The sequence below is a fragment of the Mytilus edulis genome, chromosome 7, assembly GCF_963676685.1.
Source record: "Mytilus edulis chromosome 7, xbMytEdul2.2, whole genome shotgun sequence".
Classification (NCBI taxonomy): Eukaryota; Metazoa; Mollusca; class Bivalvia; order Mytilida; family Mytilidae; genus Mytilus; species Mytilus edulis.
This window is the reverse complement of record NC_092350.1, coordinates 70041444-70064388: the sequence shown is the minus strand read 5'-3', so window position 1 is coordinate 70064388 and position 22945 is coordinate 70041444. Positions and strand designations below refer to the sequence as shown.

Sequence of the window (22945 nt, the reverse complement as noted above, 5' to 3'; positions counted from 1 at the left end):
TAGTTTTGTATGTCTTCCATTTCATAAAAAAATTCTTGCACATTGATACATGACACAAATAAGATATGGTAACTTAAAATAAAATAGTTTGATACAAATACACCAAAGCTATCATCAATCTTATCAAATCATTCAAAATAAATAAACCAGTGAAATCTATGCTGGATACTTTTCCATTACTTAAAAATTTCACAGATTCAGAATGCAAATTTCAAGATACTTTAAGACAAAAAGAGGAGAAATACAAAATTACTTACAAATATGTCCATTAGTCTTGCAATAAGTAAGTGAAGGCTAAGTAGGAGTTATTCCAGAGAAAGGAACATGTTGAAGACAGTTCAGCTGTGTTATAGAAGATCATAATGTATATATCACCATCAAAGGAGAAGGAATATTTATAACAATTTGACAAACAAAAGTCATAAATTTGAATAAAGTCATAATAAAATACAGTAACTAAGAATCCCACTGGTATTTCACTTATGCCCATTGATGCCATCATTTCCTGTCACATATGTTCAATTCCTTTCTTTCCTGTCCAAACTTGTAAATGTAAGTCCAACACCACATTCTGGGTGTTTGACTTTTATTGTAATTTGAGTTTTGATTTGATCTATAATAAAAACAAGTAATTCAAAAGGCCAACATTTAAATGAACAAAAATTGTGTTCATATCATGTTGTGCAAATTATCAGAGGCCAACAATAAATGTCTTGAACTAGTTCCTTAAAATCAGCTATGCAGAGGCATGGAAGCCTTAGGGAGCAACCATTTAACTACAAAAGGGGGGGGGGGTCTATGGTTTTTTTGTCTGAGTCAGAAAAAAAATTTCATGCTTCACAGAAACAATTTTATTTAATTTTTCAACCCTCTCAATGATTTTTTTTTCAAAATGTAACACTATAAGGTATAGGGGAAATCTGGGGTCAGAATATTTTTTTTGTCATCTGCTTGAACAGAATATTTTATTTCATCAAATTGGGAATCAGAATATTTTTTTCAGAAAAAAACATAGCCCCCCACCTTGAAGTTAAATGGTCGTTCCCTTGGATATTAAAATACCACTGACCTCATTGAACATCATCACAACGTACCTTGTATGAAAAAAACATCCAATTTGGATGAAAAAAATCTGTACCCTGAGAAATTGCATTGTTTTTCCCCTTTGACCCTTTTATATCTAAAAGTAACAAAATGCTTGAAGAAATTTTTATTGCTTTATTCATGATAAAAAGTAATTTACAAAATATTATTTGCCGCTTTATTCACATTTGTCTTGACAACCATTAAAGTAACACAAAATGTGTTGACATTAATCTGAAAGCAATCAATGAGATGAAACCAATGAAAAAATCTATTGAAATCATATGAAAATAGCACTTCGTATACCAAGAGAATTGGCATTATTTTACACCTGTGACCCTTTGTATCTTTAAAACAGTTCTAAAAATGCTTGCAGTGACTTTGTTGGCATTTTTCAAAAGGAATCATTTTCAAAAAATCTACTCTGCCTAACAGCAGCATTAAACGACTGCCCTATGTCCAACTGATTTGCCAGACTTACCGATGGATGAACAGACAGACAGACTCATAGAGTGCAAACCTAAGACTCCCCTATGACTTCATCAATAGGGGACTAATAAGAGACAAAAAATCATATAATTTTATTATACTGATAAAAGATTATTACATACAGATCCATCAATCTCAGACCAGAATATCTATCCCCTAGCTAGGCCAACAAAAAATGTGTGTTTCCTTTTACAAGGAATTTTAAAATAGGGTAGGTAGGTGGGTTTTTTTTCCCTATTGAAAAAGGGATGGAGATTCAATGTATATTGAACAGTATAATTGATGTGCATAAACAGTTGTATTACCTTTTTAATTCCTTTGCCTATAAACTGAGAACTGTAATTATCATCTTAACTGAGCCTTAAAGTCCAAACAAAATGCAACTGTACTGTATTTGATTAGTTGTTGACAAAAGAATGGATATAAATTGATCATCAATGTAATAGCAGTATCACCAATCCTACTGTAGAGTGTAGATATATACATATTCAGAGGTCCCCACAAGGTCTTCAACTTATGAATGGAAGAGTCATCAACCAAAATCTTAGCCATACAGAAGGGCTTCAAATGTACAAAAGAAATACCTGGGAACAGATAAGACACACAATAACATTCAACTATGAAAACTAAAAACAAAGGAAAAACACTGACCTCGAAAAACTGGGGTGACCTCAGGTGCTCTGGAAGGAATAGCAGGTCATACTGTTGGTAACAATGTCTCTAAACTCATCTTAAGTTCTGTACTCTGTTAGGGCTCACGTAAATTCAACAATATGACTTACTACTAGGATTGCATTAACATTACCTTAGTGAAAGTGTGTATCCCATCTCAAAAAAATTTGAATTAGTTTTCCATAATAAATAGTTATCACAACTGCTATATGAATTAATACAAGTAGCATTAATACACACAGAAGAACTAAAATGATAAACAATATGGACTCCATAATGTTTCTAAAAAGAGGCTGGTATAAACACTTCCTGTGTCCAAATGGAGTTGTGTGGCTTATCCGCTAGTAGTTTGCTAAATTTATATAAAACAAATCTATTTGTATCACTACTTTTTTATCTGACATTTCACACCAATATTTGGCAGTATTTTATTTCACAATAGTCAAGTGCACTGTATCGATAGACTATTTTCATATTACATACTTTTGACTTTGGAGTTTATATTTTCTCCACAGGTAACCTAATCTTTGGTAAGAAATCATGGTACTCGGTCAAGTAAGAGCATTGTAAAGAAGTAAAATCAAGCTTTCAATCAATGCAATTTTGGGGGGAAATTAACTGTTCTATACACAACAAAATAATCGCAAAAAACATTAAACTTTCCCCCAAAATTGCACTGATTATATGTTTGATTTTAGTTGCTCTTAGTTGACTACCAGGATTTCCTACCACAGATTAGGTAACCTGTTGAAAAAATATATAATCCGGAGTCAAAAGTCGGTTATATGAAAAAAGTCTATTCTCATATGTGAAACCTTTCCATGAGACATTTACATGTAAGTTGGGTTGGAGGTAAGGGTGGGTGGATTGGTCCCATCATGCTAAAGTTCTGAAAGGGGACAAACATCAAATACATACATATGACAAATTAATAGCTCACAATTTGCAGTGTCCAAGAGCAGGAGAAATAGAGGGCATCCTGAAAGTTAATGCACTCAATAAAAGGGTAAAAACCATCTTTTCCTATAATCATAAACCATTTACCTGATGGTTTTATACACACAGCTTATTGAAAGACATCTGATTTAAATATGACAAGTCACATGTGTACCTTTTAATGAGAGTCAATTATTTGGATCAGGGTAAATAATCCCCCCCCCCCATTAATCCACTTAGTGCCCTAAAGAATTCATCTTCAATGATTGGAATATTGATTGCAGCAATAAAATTTAAGATTAACTTCCAAAATCTTTAGCAAATTTAAAAGGCAATCAAAAGTTATTTTGGCAATTTAATAAATGGCAATTATTTTTTTTATTATCAAATTTGTATTATCAAATAAAAGATTTTGTATGTGAGCGTAGTATTAAAGTTGATAAAACAAATAAGTACTACAAATATAGTAATAGAATTGATGATGGAAATGGTAAATGTCCCACAATTCATCAGCAGTCCCATAATACCAAGTCACACAATACGTTCCATTATAACACAACTATAACATCAGCAGTCACACAATACGTTCCATTATAACACAACTATAACATCAGCAGTCCCATAATACCAAGTCACACAATAATTTCCATTATAACACAACTATAACATCAGCAGTCCCATAATACCAAGTCACACAATACGTTCCATTATAACACAACTATAAAATCAGCAGTCCCAAAATACCAAGTCACACAATACGTTCCATTATAACACAACTATAACATCAGCAGTCCCATGAAACCAAGTCACACAATACGTTCCATTATAACACAACTATAACATCAGCAGTCCCAATATACCAAGTCACACAATACGTTCCATTATAACACAACTATAACATCAGCAGTCCCAAAATACCAAGTCACACAATACGTTCCATTACACAACTATAACAGCAGCAGTCCCATAATACCAAGTCACACAATATGTTCCATTACACAACCATATCATCAGCAGTCCCATAATACCAAGTCACACAATACATACCATTATACAACTATAAGATCAGTAAGTCCCACAATACCAAGTCACACAATACGTTCCATTATAACACAACTATAACATCAGCAGTCCCATGAAACCAAGTCACACAATACGTTCCATTATAACACAACTATAACATCAGCAGTCCCAAAATACCAAGTCACACAATACGTTCCATTATAACACAACTATAACATCAGCAGTTCCATAATACCAAGTCACACAATACGTTCCATTATAACACAACTATAACATCAGCAGTCCCAAAATACCAAGTCACACAATACGTTCCATTATAACACAACTATAACATCAGCAGTCCCAAAATACCAAGTCACACAATACGTTCCATTACACAACTATAACATCAGCAGTTCCATAATACCAAGTCACACAATACGTTCCATTATAACACAACTATAACATCAGCAGTCCCAAAATACAAAGTCACACAATACGTTCCATTATAACACAACTATAACATCAGCAGTCCCAAAATACCAAGTCACACAATACGTTCCATTATAACACAACTATAACATCAGCAGTCCCATAATACCAAGTCACACAATACGTTCCATTATAACACAACTATAACATCAGCAGTCCCAATATACCAAGTCACACAATACGTTCCATTACACAACTATAACATAAGCAGTCCAAAAATACCAAGTCACACAATACGTTCCATTACACAAATATAACATCAGCAGTCCCATAATACCAAGTCACACAATACGTTCCATTACACAACTATAACATTAGCAGTCCCACAATACATCAGTAAGTCCCACAATACCAAGTCACACAATACATTCCATTACACAACTATAACATCAGCAGTCCCATAATACCAAGTCACACAATACGTTCCATTACACAACTATAACATCAGCAGTCCCATAATACCAAGTCACACAATACGTTCCATTACACAACCATATCATCAGCAGTCCCACAATACATCAGTAAGTCCCACAATACCAAGTCACACAATACGTTCCATTATACAACTATAACATCAGCAGTCCTATAATACCAAGTCACACAATACGTTCCATTATAACACAACTATAACATTAGCAGTCCCATAATACCAAGTCACACAATACGTTCCAATATAACACAACTATAACATCAGCAGTCCCAATATACCAAGTCACACAATACGTTCCATTATAACACAACTATAACATCAGCAGTCCCAAAATACCAAGTCACACAATACGTTCCATTACACAACTATAACAGCAGCAGTCCCATAATACCAAGTCACACAATATGTTCCATTACACAACCATATCATCAGCAGTCCCACAATACCAAGTCACACAATACGTTCCATTATAACACAACTATAACATCAGCAGTCCCATGAAACCAAGTCACACAATACGTTCCATTATAACACAACTATAACATCAGCAGTCCCAAAATACCAAGTCACACAATATGTTCCATTATAACACAACTATAACATCAGCAGTCCCAAAATACCAAGTCACACAATACGTTCCATTATAACACAACTATAACATCAGCAGTCCCATAATACCAAGTCACACAATACGTTCCATTATAACACAACTATAACATCAGCAGTCCCAAAATACCAAGTCACACAATACGTTCCATTATAACACAACTATAACATCAGCAGTCCCAAAATACCAAGTCACACAATACATACCATTATACAACTATAAGATCAGTAAGTCCCATAATACCAAGTCACACAATATGTTCCATTACACAACCATATCATCAGCAGTCCCACAATACCAAGTCACACAATACGTTCCATTATAACACAACTATAACATCAGCAGTCCCAAAATACCAAGTCACACAATACGTTCCATTATAACACAACTATAACATCAGCAGTCCCAAAATACCAAGTCACACAATATGTTCCATTATAACACAACTATAACATCAGCAGTCCCAAAATACCAAGTCACACAATACGTTCCATTATAACACAACTATAACATCAGCAGTCCCAAAATACCAAGTCACACAATACGTTCCATTACACAACTATAACAGCAGCAGTCCCATAATACCAAGTCACACAATATGTTCCATTACACAACCATATCATCAGCAGTCCCACAATACCAAGTCACACAATACGTTCCATTATAACACAACTATAACATCAGCAGTCCCATGAAACCAAGTCACACAATACGTTCCATTATAACACAACTATAACATCAGCAGTCCCAAAATACCAAGTCACACAATATGTTCCATTATAACACAACTATAACATCAGCAGTCCCAAAATACCAAGTCACACAATACGTTCCATTATAACACAACTATAACATCAGCAGTCCCATAATACCAAGTCACACAATACGTTCCATTATAACACAACTATAACATCAGCAGTCCCAAAATACCAAGTCACACAATACGTTCCATTATAACACAACTATAACATCAGCAGTCCCAAAATACCAAGTCACACAATACGTTCCATTACACAACTATAACATCAGCAGTTCCATAATACCAAGTCACACAATACGTTCCATTACACAACCATAACATCAGCAGTCCCACAATACCAAGTCACACAATACATTCCATTATACAACTGTAACATCAGAAGTCCCACAATACATCAGTAAGTCCCACAATACCAAGTCACATAATACACTCCATAATACACAGGATCCCAACCCTCCCCCTAACCTGGGATAGTGCATATATATCATCAGATGTGACAAGTTTAGGGAATTTCGTTACAGAGAGCATTAATCAGAAGGGGGAAATAAACAGAAAGATAATAAACTTCATCATTTAAAAATGGAGGAAAATATATAATTTTGTATAAGAAATCCTTCACTTAAAGTCGAGAATTATAGTGACCATAACTTAGAAATAAAAAAGGTTGCTATTATAAAATTTCTAGAAAGGATAGAATATGTAAACTGTGTCGCTTACACGAGGATGAAAAACACTTCCTCCTTGAATGTAAAATTAACAAAAAACAAAGGGGTAATGTTAACCTTCTCACAATTTTATGTCACTTACCCAAGAACAAAAAGTAAAAGAAATGTTAAATCCCACTATCATTTCCAACATGTTAAAAATATTGGCACCTTTATAAAACAGTCATTAGAACTGAGGGCAAATAAGTCTTATAAATTTGTTTTCCATGTGTTCATTTATTATAGAGTTATTTAATTTCTTTGCTACGGTACATATGTATATTATGTTTGTTTTTGTCACAAACTAATTAAATTATGTATAAATGACAATAAAGGTACTATTAAAATAATATCAAATTGTGACTTATAAAACATTACACTCACCAATTAAATTATTTCCAATAATGGAAACTTTAAACAAAATATATTATGAATCCTACAAAATATTTGAGCTGCATTAAAATTAATCACTGATAAAAAGGCAAACACTACATAATACTGATCTCCTGCAGGTGGGGACAACACTAAAAATCTATGTCTATGATCGAGGCAGAAATCAAATAATCTTGGAAAATCTTGTGGTGACAGAATTACAAGGAATCCAACGGGAATAACATGGTGATCCATATTTCTTTAATGGTCACTTGGTTAAATTACTTCCTGCTTCACTGCTTTGGACACTTAACCTCACAATGCAAGTATTCTCGAATTTTGACTTTCTGGTTGATGATTGAATACTAAGACAATTATTGCATACCATTTATACAAAAAAAAAAGGTTTTCCTGCCTTCAAGCAACAGTCTTGATAATACAAAGTCAGAGTAGTTTTTAAAAGAGATTAAAAATCCATTTGCATAAATTTTTACATCCAGATCTGTACATTCAAATTCAGCATTAATAAATTCATAATCTTCTTTCTTTAAAACAAAAATTTGATCCTTGCAAAATTCCATCTTGCTAATACATTATGTCTGAATAATTAACAAGCAATTTTCAATTTCAATAAGACATTAAGTGGGGTCTGATCACAAGTCACAAAAACTATTTCCATTAGTCACGCATCACAAGAAAAAATCTTGAATCTTGGATCCTGAACAATGATGACTTTTGATGTTGATTCACAATTCAAAATTCACACAAAGTATAAAGTGCCCAATTATGCATCTCAAAAAAAAAAAGTTTCTTCTATAAAAAACATCAAGTCTCTTTAGTTTTTGTACACTGTTAAACTAGACACAAAAATCTGTTAATAAATATACATATATTCCTTACCTTTGAGACTTTATGTCCAAATCCTCCTCAGCAACTTCCACATGTCTTTTATCTTCTTTTACATTGTAAGCTCTGATTGGTCAATTCCTTTACTTCCTGTCCAAGTGTGTAGGTCTATTCTGTACAGTGTGGGGCTTTTAGATTTTGTAATAGATGATTTCATTGGCCAATTCAATATTTCTTACAAATGCTTCTATTGGCTATTTCTAAGAAATGCTTCTATTGGCTTGCATTTTAGTTTTCTTTAATATTTCAATTTGTGGTCTTGTCCATATCATGGACAAATAATGTGTCCATCAGATGGACAATGCATTGTGCAACTTTTAGCTATGTAATCCAAGTCCCACAATACATACCTCAACTATTTTTTTTAAATTTTAGTGTGACTAGTCTCATTAGTAAAAAAAGCCACACAAGTATAGTTTAGACCTACATTTAAACACACAGTGTAGCATTCGGTGGAACGAACGGACGGACGCACAGACCAGAAAACATAATGCCCCTCTACTATCGTAGGTGGGGCATAAAAATAAATGGTTTTCATCTAGCTTGATTAACTAATTGTAAACAACAACACATGTACATATATCAACACATGTACACATCAACACATGTACATATATCAACACATGTACACATCAACACATGTACATATATCAACACATGTACACATCAACACATGTACATATATCAACACATGTACACATCAACACATGTACAACATCCATGCATACCTTGTGATTTTTTGACTGGCAGGCAAAAAAAGATAAATAATATATATATATATCTCCATCATGCCCAATACCACTATAGATCTACAAATAACTTTGTCTAATGTGTCTATCCTAACATTTACGTTACATTAAGCAATTTATTGTCTTAATTGTTATCAGCCCACAGCTAAAAGTTATGAAAGATGTAAATTGTTTTTGTTTTATTTATTTCAAACAGCAGCTGCTGTTAAAAACAAAATGCATTATATAAATGTGCCAGTTTTTTTTTAAATTTTCAGCATGTTTAACAAATAAAGTTATGTAACATGGAAATCAATGTTATGCAAAGTTCCCCATTAAAAATCCTTTTTATACAAAAAGAATCAGGGGCAGAAATGTGACAGAGCAGATTATCCAAATTTTTCCCAACACCTGGTTTTGATGAGAGTTTGTATTGTCTAAGCCTTATCTGTCACATGTTCATGTAGATCTCTTAAATATTATTTTCAAAAATTTGATATATTGATGATGTTGATGAAAGAATATATATAGTCCGAGACCACAATTGTCCTCCCTTGATTTTCGTTGTTCACAAATATAGTCCCTAGTGTTGACAGTGGGTTACTTCTCATTAATTTTTATACCTCTTCCAAATTTATTTCTCTATGTTTAATGCCTCAAATTGCAAGAAGGGGGCTGAAATTACACTGTAAAAAAAATTGGGTTCCGAATTTAAAGGAAAGTAGTGATTTGGTCCAGCTGAAAAAGGTTGAAAATTAGCACTTCGGAAGCTGTCAAAAGATTTCAAGACGCCCTAAACATAAAATTGTCCATATTTTGAGTTAGAGCCGATGAAGTTTTCTATAATTTTGATATAATTTGTCCTAAGAGTAGTACAACACACTGTAAAAATTCATTGAGAAAGCGCAGGTGGGATTTTTTTTCTTTTCATTTATCTTCTAAAAGAAATGCACTACGAAATAATTGTGGTCTCGGACCTAAATGTGAGTTATCAGCTTCTTACCATTAACTTACAATTCTTGAAATTATTTCAAAAGATTTTGTTCACAAAAAGTTATCAAAGGTACCAGGATTATAATTAAGTACACGAGACGCACATTTCTTTTATATATTTTGTCTATACACAAAATTTATGAAGCAAGCACAGGTACTACTAATTGTAGGGAGCACAGTTTTTATTGTCAGATTTGTTAAAATTTTCCTGTGAAAAGAAGAGCTGAGCAGTAGTAGGTTAATCATTAACTCTGATGTATCATGCTTAATCCATAATAATTTAATTTTGGATGTAACACGTCTTCTGATTGGCTGACGTTATTTTGTTATCAGACCATAGACATAATTTAGTCATGTGACTGTGACGTCATCGACGTTTTTTCCAGGTTTTCTACGGTTTAAAATGGAATTTAGAATTAAATTATAAGAAATGACTGTAATATTTTTTCTGTCTATTCAAAAAAACATAAAAAATGTGGTGCACACTGTTAAATAACCTGCTACACGCATTATTCAGTGTGCACCACATTTTTTATGTTATTTCTTCATAGACAGAAAAAATATTACAGTCATTCCTTAAATAAATTTTCAATGGTATTTTCAAACATAGTGTAAACATTAAGTGTGTAAAACAAGTTACCTACTCAGTGTCCCCAAAGGGTCTTATAGCACCATGGTTGTATATTCTTAAACATGGTACTTTATTAATATGCCACATATGTACGAGAAATTGCTAATCCATATCCTATGTTGCTATTTGAAAATTTTATATAAAAAGACAGAAAGAATACTGATACTACTTTATCACTACATCTTTCTTTTTCTACTTTTTCTTCTATTTACCTTTTGGTTGTCTTCTAGCACTAAATGAATGGATGTCCATTGGTGAATATATATCTCTAAGTATAACTCGCCGATTACTACCGGTAATTTTATCACAGGAATTAATAGACCGATCCTTCCAATCGGTCCAGTATAACGTTCGATCGTACAATGTCAAGGCAAAGGGATGAGGGAGTTCCCCTTCAACAACCACACGGCGATCAGAACCATCGAATTTACAACTATGTATGAAAGCATTTTTAGCGTCTGCCCAATAAATTTGTGAATCTTCGTAATCTAACGTAAGTCCATTTGGCCAATGAATATTTTCCTTTATAATGACAGATCGATGTGCATGGGTTCCGTCCATTCCAGCGCGTTCTATTTTTGGTGTCTCTCCCCAGTCAGTCCAATACATGTACCTGTTAACATAAGATTGGTAATATAATACTTGTCAAAGTTGCTAATGTAGCCTCTAGTGGAGATTAATAGTCTCGTTGCAATTGGCAATCATAAATACAACTACTAACTTTCATACTGATAAAAAAGAGAGAATATGGGGTATCCATCCATGCCAGGTACATACTGGTCACAAGAATATTCACAGTAAAACACTAAGAGCAAAAGGAACAGCAGACCTTTTAATGGAAATAGTCTTCGATTAGTATCGATTCAATTAAAATCAATATACCAATTCAACAAACCACAAACATAGTAAATACAACACTCTTACATTGGGAAGTATTTTTTTCACAGCAAATGGTAGCAAATCTCATGTTTACTCCATAACCTCTCTTAATCATGTCTATTAGTTTATTCAATAAATACAAGGTTGTAAATATGATAGTGACATTAACTTTAATAATCAAGAGTTATCTCCCTGTTTTTCAGTTTTTCCCTAAACTCCCTGTGTGAAATTTAACTCAGATAATCGAGGGCTGTAAAGTTTTTTTTCATGCAACTGTTTTGCCATTTTTATTTCATGTGCAACCCTAGAAAGGTTCTTTATTCACTGTGTTTCATGAAATCAGTAAAATGATCAAAATTTTGTATTGTTCGTTCATCGTGAAATGACAATTTTATTTTGCGTACTCTCGTGTAAAAAAAACCTATTTATGACCATCATAAACTTACCCATTTAATGGATCAAGTGCGATGGCTCTTGGTTGGTCAAGGTCATTCCAATAAAGCACCTTTCGGTAACTTCCATCCAAGTTGGCGACTTCAATTCTTTTCGTTTCTGAGTCGGTCCAGTATATCTTTCGACCCAACCAATCAACTGCTAGACCGTCTGGAGAGATGAGACCTGTTGTGATGACATTTACCGTAATTTCCGAGCCATTAAACCATGTCCTTTTGATCATTTCCTGGCTGACGTCCGTGAAGAAGACCGATCTGTCCTCATAAAGGAAATCCACTGCTGCTGCATCCTCGAGGTTTCCAGCAACAACGGTGGAATTACCTCGAGAATTGTTCCCATCCACCATTCTAACATCTTTACGATTGGCAAAAAGCAGCAAGGGACTTCCTGAAAATATATAGAAATCATTTAATTGAATTTAAATATATTTATTTACAGTGGATTGGGAAACAGATTTTTACAACTTTAATTAATCCCTTCCCACTTTGACTCTGCAGGTGCAAGTGCTGCCTTGTAGCGGCATTAGCCTGCTCTTTTTTTCAAAATTTACAAGGGTGTCTTTTATGTGCAAGAGATATGTCTCTCTCTTAACATTGGTCAGCCATTTATTGTCCCCTTCCGAAGGACTATCATCGTTTCCTTAAGACCATACTTGCAAATGGTGTCAAGGAAGAGCCAACAATTGTGTTTTAAATAACATGTCTAAATAACAAGCTTCAAAGAAACAAAGTGGGAAGGATGGACAGAAAAGCAGAATTTTTAAAGAATAAGCTATGGCGTACGTAGAAGTCAGAGATTTGACAATTTCTAAACAAAAATTAAAGTTGTTTTTTCGCTGATTAATCTATGGCATAGAAGTCAGAGGTTTGACAATATCAAGACAAAAATTTAAGTTGTTTTTTCGCTGATTTTATGTGCTTTCAATACAATTGTTCATCTATTCTGAAAGAACTCAATCAGTTATATTTCAAATGATAAATGAGATAAATGCATTATTTTTTTATTTTTTTCAGTTGTAGTTCATCGAGCCAGACAGCCAGACTAAGTTGTGTGCAAAATTTTACCGAAATATGTGACATTGCCCATAATTACCATGTATACCATGTATACTGTAAATTGACCTTAAGACTATTTTCCACCTATGCATTGATACTGTAATACTTTTGTTTCATTAATTGAAATTTGGTCTTCAGAGAGTAAACTTTTCAAATCCATCTCTATTAAAATTCATGACAAACAGAAAATAAAAACATAAATTAGACAAATGCACCTAATGCAACCAACAAAAACATTGTGTGTCAAAAATTTCAACTTTATATGACATTTCTTTCTTATTCATGTTATAACTTATTCTAATTAAAACTAAGATTTAAATAACTGTTTTGAGCATTGTTGAAAACTATAATACAATTCTTTAATTTAATTTTAACTCTTAATTACATTTCACATGTTAAGTTGTCAGGATTTTTTCAGCATGCCATTTTACATCAGTTTAAAAAGAACCTGAATACATAATAACTCATGTAACTAACTGGTGGTCAAATTTCACCACATTTTTTACATTATAGATCAATTCTTTTTAGGCCACATTTAAAAGAATGTCTGTTTCCCCTCCCCCGGGTCTGCCCTTTGAAACTGGATGTGATTGTCATAGCATGGTCACATGAATGGTTTGACTTGTCCAGTCCAGGCCACTTATCAGTTGTTTGTGCTCAATTTGAGTGTATTTATTTAGATTATCAATCCTTCTGCTTTCAAGCACTTTCCAAAAATGGAAACAAATTATTTTCAGGAAAAAAATAATTTCGATTTTTTTGTGGAAAATAATTTTTTGACCCGGGGGCTTATTTTTGACCCGGGTGGGGGAGGGGAAACAAACATATTTTTAATTTTGGCCTTATGTATTATATTACAAGTGTGGAAGCTGTTAAACAGAGGGCTTAATAATATATGTTAAAATAAATTCTTTTCTTAGTATACATATATAACATGTATAAAGAAACAAATGATATCTGATCATCTGTAAAAATTTATACACATCACTCAGGCATCATACAATAAGGTTTGAAATATTCACAAGAAAGTTTGACTCCTGATACCTTATCATGTATCAATTTTTTTTATAAAGTTGGGAGTACCAACTTGCCCAGCTCTGTTGTCAGTTTAGTTTTCAATCTATGAGTTTGACTGTCCCTTTGTTATCTTTTGCCCTCTTTCAGGACATTCACAAATTAATACTAAACCCTATCATATCTTTCGCCCCTCTTTCTGGAAATTAACAAATTAACACTAAATCCTATCAACAGTGGTTCAACTGGATTGGGAATTACCAATTTCAATGCCACTGTAAAATGAGGAAATAAGTTGAACTGTAGTAAGACCCCCACAACATGTGTACATGTACTGGTATATTAAAGGTACATGTGTAAGAAAAAATATGTATAGGTCCAATAAATATGACACTTACCGACTTGAAGTTTGTTTACACATAATTCAGACGTGTTTTTGGCATTTTACCATGTTTACCTGCTTTTAAATATTTACTTCACATCTAAAGTACACTTCCCTTAACATTACTGAATTTATTTGTAGAGATTTACGACTTTTCAATAGCCTTTTATTGTCCAGTATTAATAGTATGCAAAATTTGCCCTCTTTTTTTCCGCCCAACACAATGTATATATACATATGTTTGTAAATGCATGAAAGGGTTACATGTACCTTGCAGATTAAACTTTATACCTATCATACCTATAATGTCATGAATGTCATGAATGTAAACAAATTATAAAAAGTCTCTTTAATTCATGTTAAAATGAAAAGTGGGCTACAGAATAACTTGGCATCCAACAAGTGAGCCTCATGTTATCAATATTGGCAAAAGATTATACTAAGACACAGCTACAGGAAATGATTCCAGGCTTGAAATTTTATGGTATGAATAAGCACGACTACATGCTTTCTACATTGGTTAGAGGTATAGGGGAGGGTTGAGATCTCACAAACATGTTTAACCCCGCCGCATTTTTGCGCCTGTCCCAAGTCAGGAGCCTCTGGCCTTTGTTAGTCTTGTATTATTTTAATTTTAGTTTCTTGTGTACAATTTGGAAATTAGTATGGCGTTCATTATCACTGGACTAGTATATATTTGTTTAGGGGCCAGCTGAAGGACGCCTCCGGGTGCGGGAATTTCTCGCTACATTGAAGACCTGTTGGTGACCTTCTGCTGTTGTTTTTTTATTTGGTCGGGTTGTTGTCTCTTTGACACATTCCCCATTTCCATTCTCAATTTTACTCCTCATGGGATATAAGATTTTGTGTTTACTCGGCCATTATTATAGTGATTATTTCATTACCAGACCAAATATGTCAGGCCACATTTAAAAGAATGTCTGTTTCCCCTCTCCCGGGTCTGCCCTTTGTAAACAGACCAGGAAGGTTGCTTCTTTTTTTTCTTCTTAACTGGATGTGATTGTCATAACATGGTCACATGAATGGTTTGATTTGTCATTTTTTTATGGAAAATAATTTTTTTACCCGGGGGGTTATTTTTGACCTGGGTGGGGGAGGGGAAACAAACATATTTTTAATTTTGGCCTCATTATAATTTGATTATTCTATTATATAGCGGGGGGGATTGTGGTTCTGTGGGTTGGAATCCCCCTTTAATTTTTTACCAACAATGCATTAGAATCGGGACATATGGTTTGAACCCCTACCCCTTTTCCCCCCCAAAAAAAACCTTCCTTCTGTACCATTAAATGATCCTGAATACCAAACCCATTAAATAAAGTCATATTACATAAGTCTAATAATTATAAAATATTTCAAAACCAGGTGCGGATCCAGAGGGGGGTTCTGGGGGTTGAAACCACCCTTTTTTTTTGGACGATCAATGTATTTGAATGGGAACATGTGATTGGAACCCCCCTTTGTCCTGGGTTAGGAACCTCCCCCCCCCCCTTTTTAAAACGGCTGGATCCGCCCCTGCAAAACTCATTTCTCTATTAGAACACATGTACAAAAGTCCACACGTTTTTGAAAAAGCACTCTTATTTCTTAGTGTATCAGTTAATATCTCAATCTCTCCTTAGTCATGTTAGAAAATGTAGATATTAATATTCTTGTCATGAGATGTAAATAACTATGCCATAGATATATATATATATACTTTCTTTAACAAGACTCTGTAAACCACCAGGACTTAGATGAACTTTGTTTTGACACCTGACAGACAAACAAACACCTGTCAATCATCCCTGCCATACCTTTACAGGTGACAATAATTACAATTAGCAATTAATTTAAATATTACATCAGACAGATCTCCTTACTGGCAATACACAGCCGTGAATAAGTAGATAAGTCTGGGATATTTCTTCTGGCGATAAATCAATGGCAGATTTTAACTTGAAGGTGGTTTTGATTTAAGACATTAGGTTAAAATTTAAACTCAAGTTATCACTTACGATTTTGTGAAAAAAAATAATATTGCAATGAATATATACAATGAACATGATGAAGGATTTTTAAAAATTAGATTTCAAATATTATGGGATAAAAATAATAATCTTAATATATATGTATCATGTAATTCTCCTCAAGTTTCATGATTAAGGAAAAATTATAAAATACATGTATATCTTGTTTAACATGTTTAAAGGGGCACTAGCTACGAGATATATAAAAAACTAAAGTAAGATTTTTTTTGGTTCAATCAATAATGAAAGTGAAAAAGTGAAATAATAATTCGCTTTTAGCAGCCAAAATGGTTCAATTTTGTCAAATTAAGCGAAGAAACATTGATAATTACTTATTCACTTGCAAGTAAAAAAATTATTCAAGATGTAACATCCATGTGCATGATGTGCACAAATCTCAATGTGGTACAATATTTTAGATATATACCATTACCTTTATAATCTGATTATTGTAGATTCAGGGGCGGATCAAGCCATTTATAAAAGGGGGTTCCCAACCCCGGATAAAAGGTGGGGTTCCAACTATATATGTCTCTATTTAAATGCATTGATCGTCCCAAAAAAAAAGGGGGGGTTCCAAACCTCCTCTGGATCTGCAACCGAGATTAGGTTGTATCTATGTACCTTTCTTCTCTTGTCTCTTGTATTGGAAAGACTAAGTTCTGTAATTTTAAAAAAATTGTCCATTGATCTTAGACTTATTGTTGGGTTGCTGTCTCATTTGGGTTAAACTCCCCTTTTCACTACATACCAGTTGTTCATCATATACAGACTTTTAAAACCTGTTGAATTTTACCTTGCAGTCAGACGAAACAAAAAAGTGATTTTTCAATGCTATTTTTAAACACAATGTAAAGGGAAAAAGATAATAAATTTAAACAGACAATGTACAAATGTAATATTAACAAGGATACTTTAAAACAAGATCATTAATACATTTGTCACTTGGGGGTTGACAAAGTACAATTTCATTAGTAGAGGCTTAATGTCCACCCAATGACAACTTATATGAGACACTTAAGCTAATCAGAAAGAAACTGTTTAATCAAGTGTCGAAACTGTCATGTGGCTGGCAGATTATTTACTATAGCTTGAAATGATGTTATTACTTTGTTTATCATGTTTACCTAGATCTTAAGCCAACAGAAATTTCTGCTTATCAAATATTGGTACAATACTGACTTCAGTGTACACTGCACACTGCACGGTGCAGGTTTATGGTCTATTCTAATTTTACGACATGTATGGTTTAGATAGGGTGGGGACAGTGGCGGATCGATAAATTTTTATAAGGGGGGCCACTGACTACAGAAATTTCTGCTTATCAAATATTGGTACAATACTCACTTCAGTGTACACTGCATACATGGCATACTGCACAGTGCAGGTTTAAGGTATATTCTAATTTTACGACATGAATGGTTTAGTTAGGGTGGGGACAGAGGCGGATCCATCAATTTTTATAAGGGGGGCCCACTGACTGCCCTAAGTGGGTATATTTTTAGCAATTCTTCATCTTAGTCAAAAACTTGTACTGTCTGTCCAAAAACCAAAGTACATGTACATATAGGTCTATCAATTTAGAATGTAGTGGACCAGTCAGTGTGGTGGTTCTGATGGCCCACTAAAAGTTTGTAATAGTTCTGAATCTTTTAAGGCTTTTCCTGTATCTAATTTAGGTCCTACATTTGTAAGTATAATGTACATGTACATGATGCCAGTGATTTATGACCCCATTTATGACCCCAATAAAAGCCCAGCATTTAATGCCAGGCATACTGATGATTTTTCAGACCATGTCCCAGTGTGTACTGTACCGGTCGTCTGGTGCATCAAACTAGTGGCTAATCCTGAAACTTTGGGACCAGAGAAAAGAAAGATAATCTTTGAATTGACATGATTGAGGTTCAAAATTCATAGATTCTAGGCATCACATGGTCCATGTTTACAACCCTAGAAGACCTTGACTTTTCTGATGATATAGCACTCCTGTCATCAAAACAAGACAATATATTATGCAGGAAAAGACAAATCAGCTCAGCCATTTTGCAAGCGAAATTTAATTATAACTGAACGCAAAAAGACTCAGGAAATTCAACTAAACACAACATCAAACTTAAGACTAAAATCTGAGGGCATAGAAACCCAACAAGGAGATAAATTTACCTATCTAAGAACTGTCGTTAATACAGAAGATACAACGAAAAATGTTAAAAGTCATGAAAGTAGGCTAGCTAAAGCAAGATCTGCATTTCAAAGACTACCACCCATTTGGAAGTCCAGCCAATACAACAGAAAAACAAAGATAAGGCTATAACAGTAATGTTAAATCCATCCTTCTGTATGGCCATGGGGGTGAATGCTGGAGAGTAACAAAAACAGATATACATGTATATAAGATCGTTCTAAAGTTTTAATCACAATTGTCTGAGGCAAATTTGTAAAATCATTTGGCCAAACCTTATCACAAATGAACATCTTCTTGATAGGAGCAAGTCCATGTCACGCTGTATATCCTCAAAGAAATACAACAGAGGCCCTTCAGATGGCTGGGGCATGTTCTCATGATGATGCCTGTATCCAACATAACCAGGACAGCTCTAAGATGGACACCCCAGGGGAAGAGACCAAGAGGAAGACCCAAAACAACCTGGCGTCGAACAATTGAGGCAGAACTGAAGGAGGTTGACATGACATGGAGAGAAGTCGAAACAAAGTCTTAAGACAGATCTGGATGGTGAAATCTTGTGGCGAACGTGTGCTCCGCCAGGAATGAAGAGCATAGGTACATGTAGATAGGTAGGTAGGTAGATATCATAGAAAATGGGACATAAAATTAGGATAACCTAACCAGACAGATTTCTGATTAAGACAGGTGACCCTTTAAAACAAGGTTGACTGATGTAGGAAATTCGTGTATTGCAAATGACATCAAAAGCCATACATTTTAGCAACATATGTATTAAACGGTTCACGTCAAAATATGCATGTATACTACATGTAAGTAATAAACCAATATACACGTAATCATAAACCACCACAAACCAATACCTAACCTAACCAAACCAGGACAGAAAGACACACAGACAGGAAGAAACATAAGCCTCTACTTTAATACAATGTACATGTAGGTGGGGCATAAAAAGTTACTATCTGTATGAAAACTGAAGTTTTATACAAGTCAGAGATCCCATCAGAATTTCAACATTTCAAGTGCACTGTTCAGAATAATTTTGAATGTAAATGTATTGTCAGAAGATGTATGGTATACAATGGTTTAGGTTAATATCTATAAATGAGACAACAACCTAATAAGTTGATCATAGGCTTAAACTATTGTCGAGATATTAGCCAAGGTAGCTTTAAATGTAATCATAGTAATATACTGTATCTTTAAATCTAAATGGTCTTTAAAATCTAAAAGATCAGCTGAAAGACGCCTCTGAGTACAGGAATTTCTCGCTGCATTGAAGAACTATTGGTGACCTTCTGCTGTTGTCAGTTTATATGGTCGGGTTGTTATCTCTTAGACACAATCCCCATTTCCATTTTATTTGCCACCAACACTTTTGTGCAGGTTGGGCCTTTGCCTTGCAAATTCTTAATCTTTTACAAGTCCTCAAATATATTCTATGATATGGAGAGTTACATTGCAACTGTAGTTATACATGTAAATACAATGACACAAACAAGATTCTATGGCCTGTCAATAAGTTATTATTTCATTACACGAACAGAGGTGGATTTTGGGCCCCCACCCCTTTTCCTGGGAAAAATTTGATTGATTATATAGGGTATCACTGAAGCATGACCGGAGCATGCCCCATCTTAGGCAGTCAGTGTGCCCGCACTTGTGAAAATTTCTGGTTCTGTCACTGCAGGAGATCGACATGATGGATGGAAGGATGGCTGGCTGGGAGTATATCAAGACAAAACAGACTGAAATTTCTGGTGATATTTTGATCACAAAATTCTGGTTTCTACAAAGCTGTAACAGCTACAAAAAAAAATCCTTTACATATTCTATAAGAATGTTTTAATTGTGAGAAATAAATGAAGATAGAAAACAAACTTTATTCAAATAATTATATATGGTGAGATGTATAGATATATAGATCGATATTGATTGCAGGTACATGTACATTTGTACAAGGATAGATAATATTTATAAAGGTTGATGTTAATAATTTATAGGGGGAGTTTTTTTCTCATTTGCTTTTCCCCGACAAATGAGACTGTAAAAATTGGGGCCCCCTTAGTTGCTTCCCTGGGCAACTGAGTGTTGATGTAAAAGGTGATTGTTAATAAAATATGTTTAATATTAAAAAAAAAAAAAAAAAGAATGTTTTAATTGTTTAGCCTAAATGGGTTCTTTGAATCTAGTATGTAACAGGAGGGTAAGCAGCTATAAGTTGCTATATCCTGATGTATACGAAGGGATCTGAATTTAATAACCAAAACACAATAACATGACTAAATCTAAATTTATCAAGTCCTTTAGGTTAACTGTTGAAGGGCCCTAAAATTGCATACAATATTTAGTAGGTAGCAAAAATAATCTGACATTCCTTTTTAAATCTATTTCTGCATAAATTTTAAATAATAAAAATTAACTATATATTTCATTCTTTTGGTTCATGAAAAAAAAGTTAACCTTTCAACTGAACACCATCAAGTATATCACTGTTTGAGTAAATCAAGAGGGACAGAGAACGGTCACGTGACCAAACAGGGAATTTGTGTATTGCCCTAAAACACATTTTGTTTACTTTACAAATCCACAATTTAAGACATTCTTTCATGTTTACAAACATTTTTAAGTTTAAAAACATTGTAAAATGATAATAGTGTAACTGTTTAAAATGATCAAAGCTCGTAGCGAATACACAAAATCACTGCAGTTCTCATTATGGCGGCGAGATCAAAGGAATGGTCAAAACTTTTGATTGCGTATTTGTTTTTTGATTGAAAGAATAAAGCCAATGAAAAAATCATAACTTTGGACATTTAACTTTGAACGATCTATTCTTTAATATTACTAATTATCTAATTAACATTTAATAAACAAGGGGACGGAATACACACGGTATCTTTGATGTTTTGTGTACACTACTCCATCTCAGGTGATGATCTTACCTTTGATTATGGACAGACATCCGATTATTAAATATAATTTTGACACCATCCCCATCCTTACGGACAGATGAATGTCTGTAAAAACAAGAAAGTCCGGTCCCAGACATTAATAATGTCCATAAATTTAGGAACGGTAAACTTATTTAGGTCACATTTGTATTTTTTGAGATCATTGGCAGCCATTACAAAATTGACCGGAACTATAAAACATGTTGTGTATTACTCCGCTTGGCAGGTGCCCGTGATTCGCCTTTGTTGTAAACCGTTAAGTAAACATTTATATTTCCAATCCATTAACGAAAATCAGTTGTGTACTGCATTCATTGTTGTAAAATGGACACGAGAAAAATACAAGACGAGAATCCAAAAGAAAAATGACTAAAACGGGAAGCTAGTTAGTTAGCACTATTTGCATGTCTAAGAAAAGGTTAATCATAACTGGCACCTGTCAAAAAATAAAGAATGGGGGTTTGTTTGAAATCAGATTATAGAAAAATCGTAATTACTTAAAAAGATTTAGTCACATATTTATCATATGTGTTATTACATATTTTTTGCATGTGAAAACAGATTTATGACATTTATAGGATATTCGTTGCCACTTTCAATTAATAAAAGGATCTTGGACAAAAATAGACTGAGTTACAAAGCTAAGATGACTATAAGAAAAAAAACTTTAGGTAGAATTTTATCAGCTCGAGGATGGACAGTTATCTCTCGTACAAACCCGGCAGGCCTCGTGATTAAATTCCTCCTTCCAACCCAAGCCCTATGCCTCCAGTGGCGGATCCAGAACTTTGTAAAAAAGGGGGTGGGGGTGCACTGACTGACATAAAAGGGGGCGCTCCAGTCATTCTTCAGTGAATTTTCGTATATAATCAACCAAATTTTTTTCCTACACAGGCGGACCCGGGACCCCCAGGACCACCCGCCCTCGAACACCCGCCCCTGGATCCGCCTATGCCCTCACCCTTATTTAACTCCTAAAAAATTGTCATCCCCTAGTGACAACCCTGAACAATTAATAAACGTTTGATATTTTTCTAAAGTTGTTGCAACACGAAGGTATTGCTCTTTTTACTAATCTACAAGAAAACCTTTTTTTCCCGACTCATTGAAGTGGGTCAGTGGATGGGGATCCTATAAATATATCTGTATTTTCCGGTCATCAGTTTAAGCTGGGACTAAGTT

The 22945-nt window shown here is 34.0% G+C and overlaps 2 protein-coding genes across 3 annotated transcripts in view; both read right to left on the bottom strand.

Annotated features, from left to right (window-relative positions):
- LOC139482088 (uncharacterized) overlaps positions 1–8926 on the bottom strand; it is a 47287-nt gene extending 38361 nt beyond the window's left edge. For both annotated transcript variants that reach the window (XM_071265746.1, XM_071265747.1), the window contains exon 1: positions 8448–8926. The gene's annotated coding sequence lies outside the window, so the exon portion shown is untranslated. The remainder of the gene's footprint in view (positions 1–8447) is intronic.
- LOC139482087 (low-density lipoprotein receptor-related protein 6-like) overlaps positions 1–21972 on the bottom strand; it is an 86335-nt gene extending 64363 nt beyond the window's left edge. The window contains exons 1-3 of the mRNA XM_071265742.1: positions 21755–21972; positions 12131–12524; positions 11018–11418 (exon numbers count right to left, since the gene is read on the bottom strand). Of these exons, the coding sequence (XP_071121843.1) occupies positions 11018–11418; positions 12131–12524; positions 21755–21809 (850 nt within the window). The 5' untranslated portion in view covers positions 21810–21972. The remainder of the gene's footprint in view (positions 1–11017; positions 11419–12130; positions 12525–21754) is intronic.
- Positions 21973–22945: the final 973 nt, after the last annotated feature.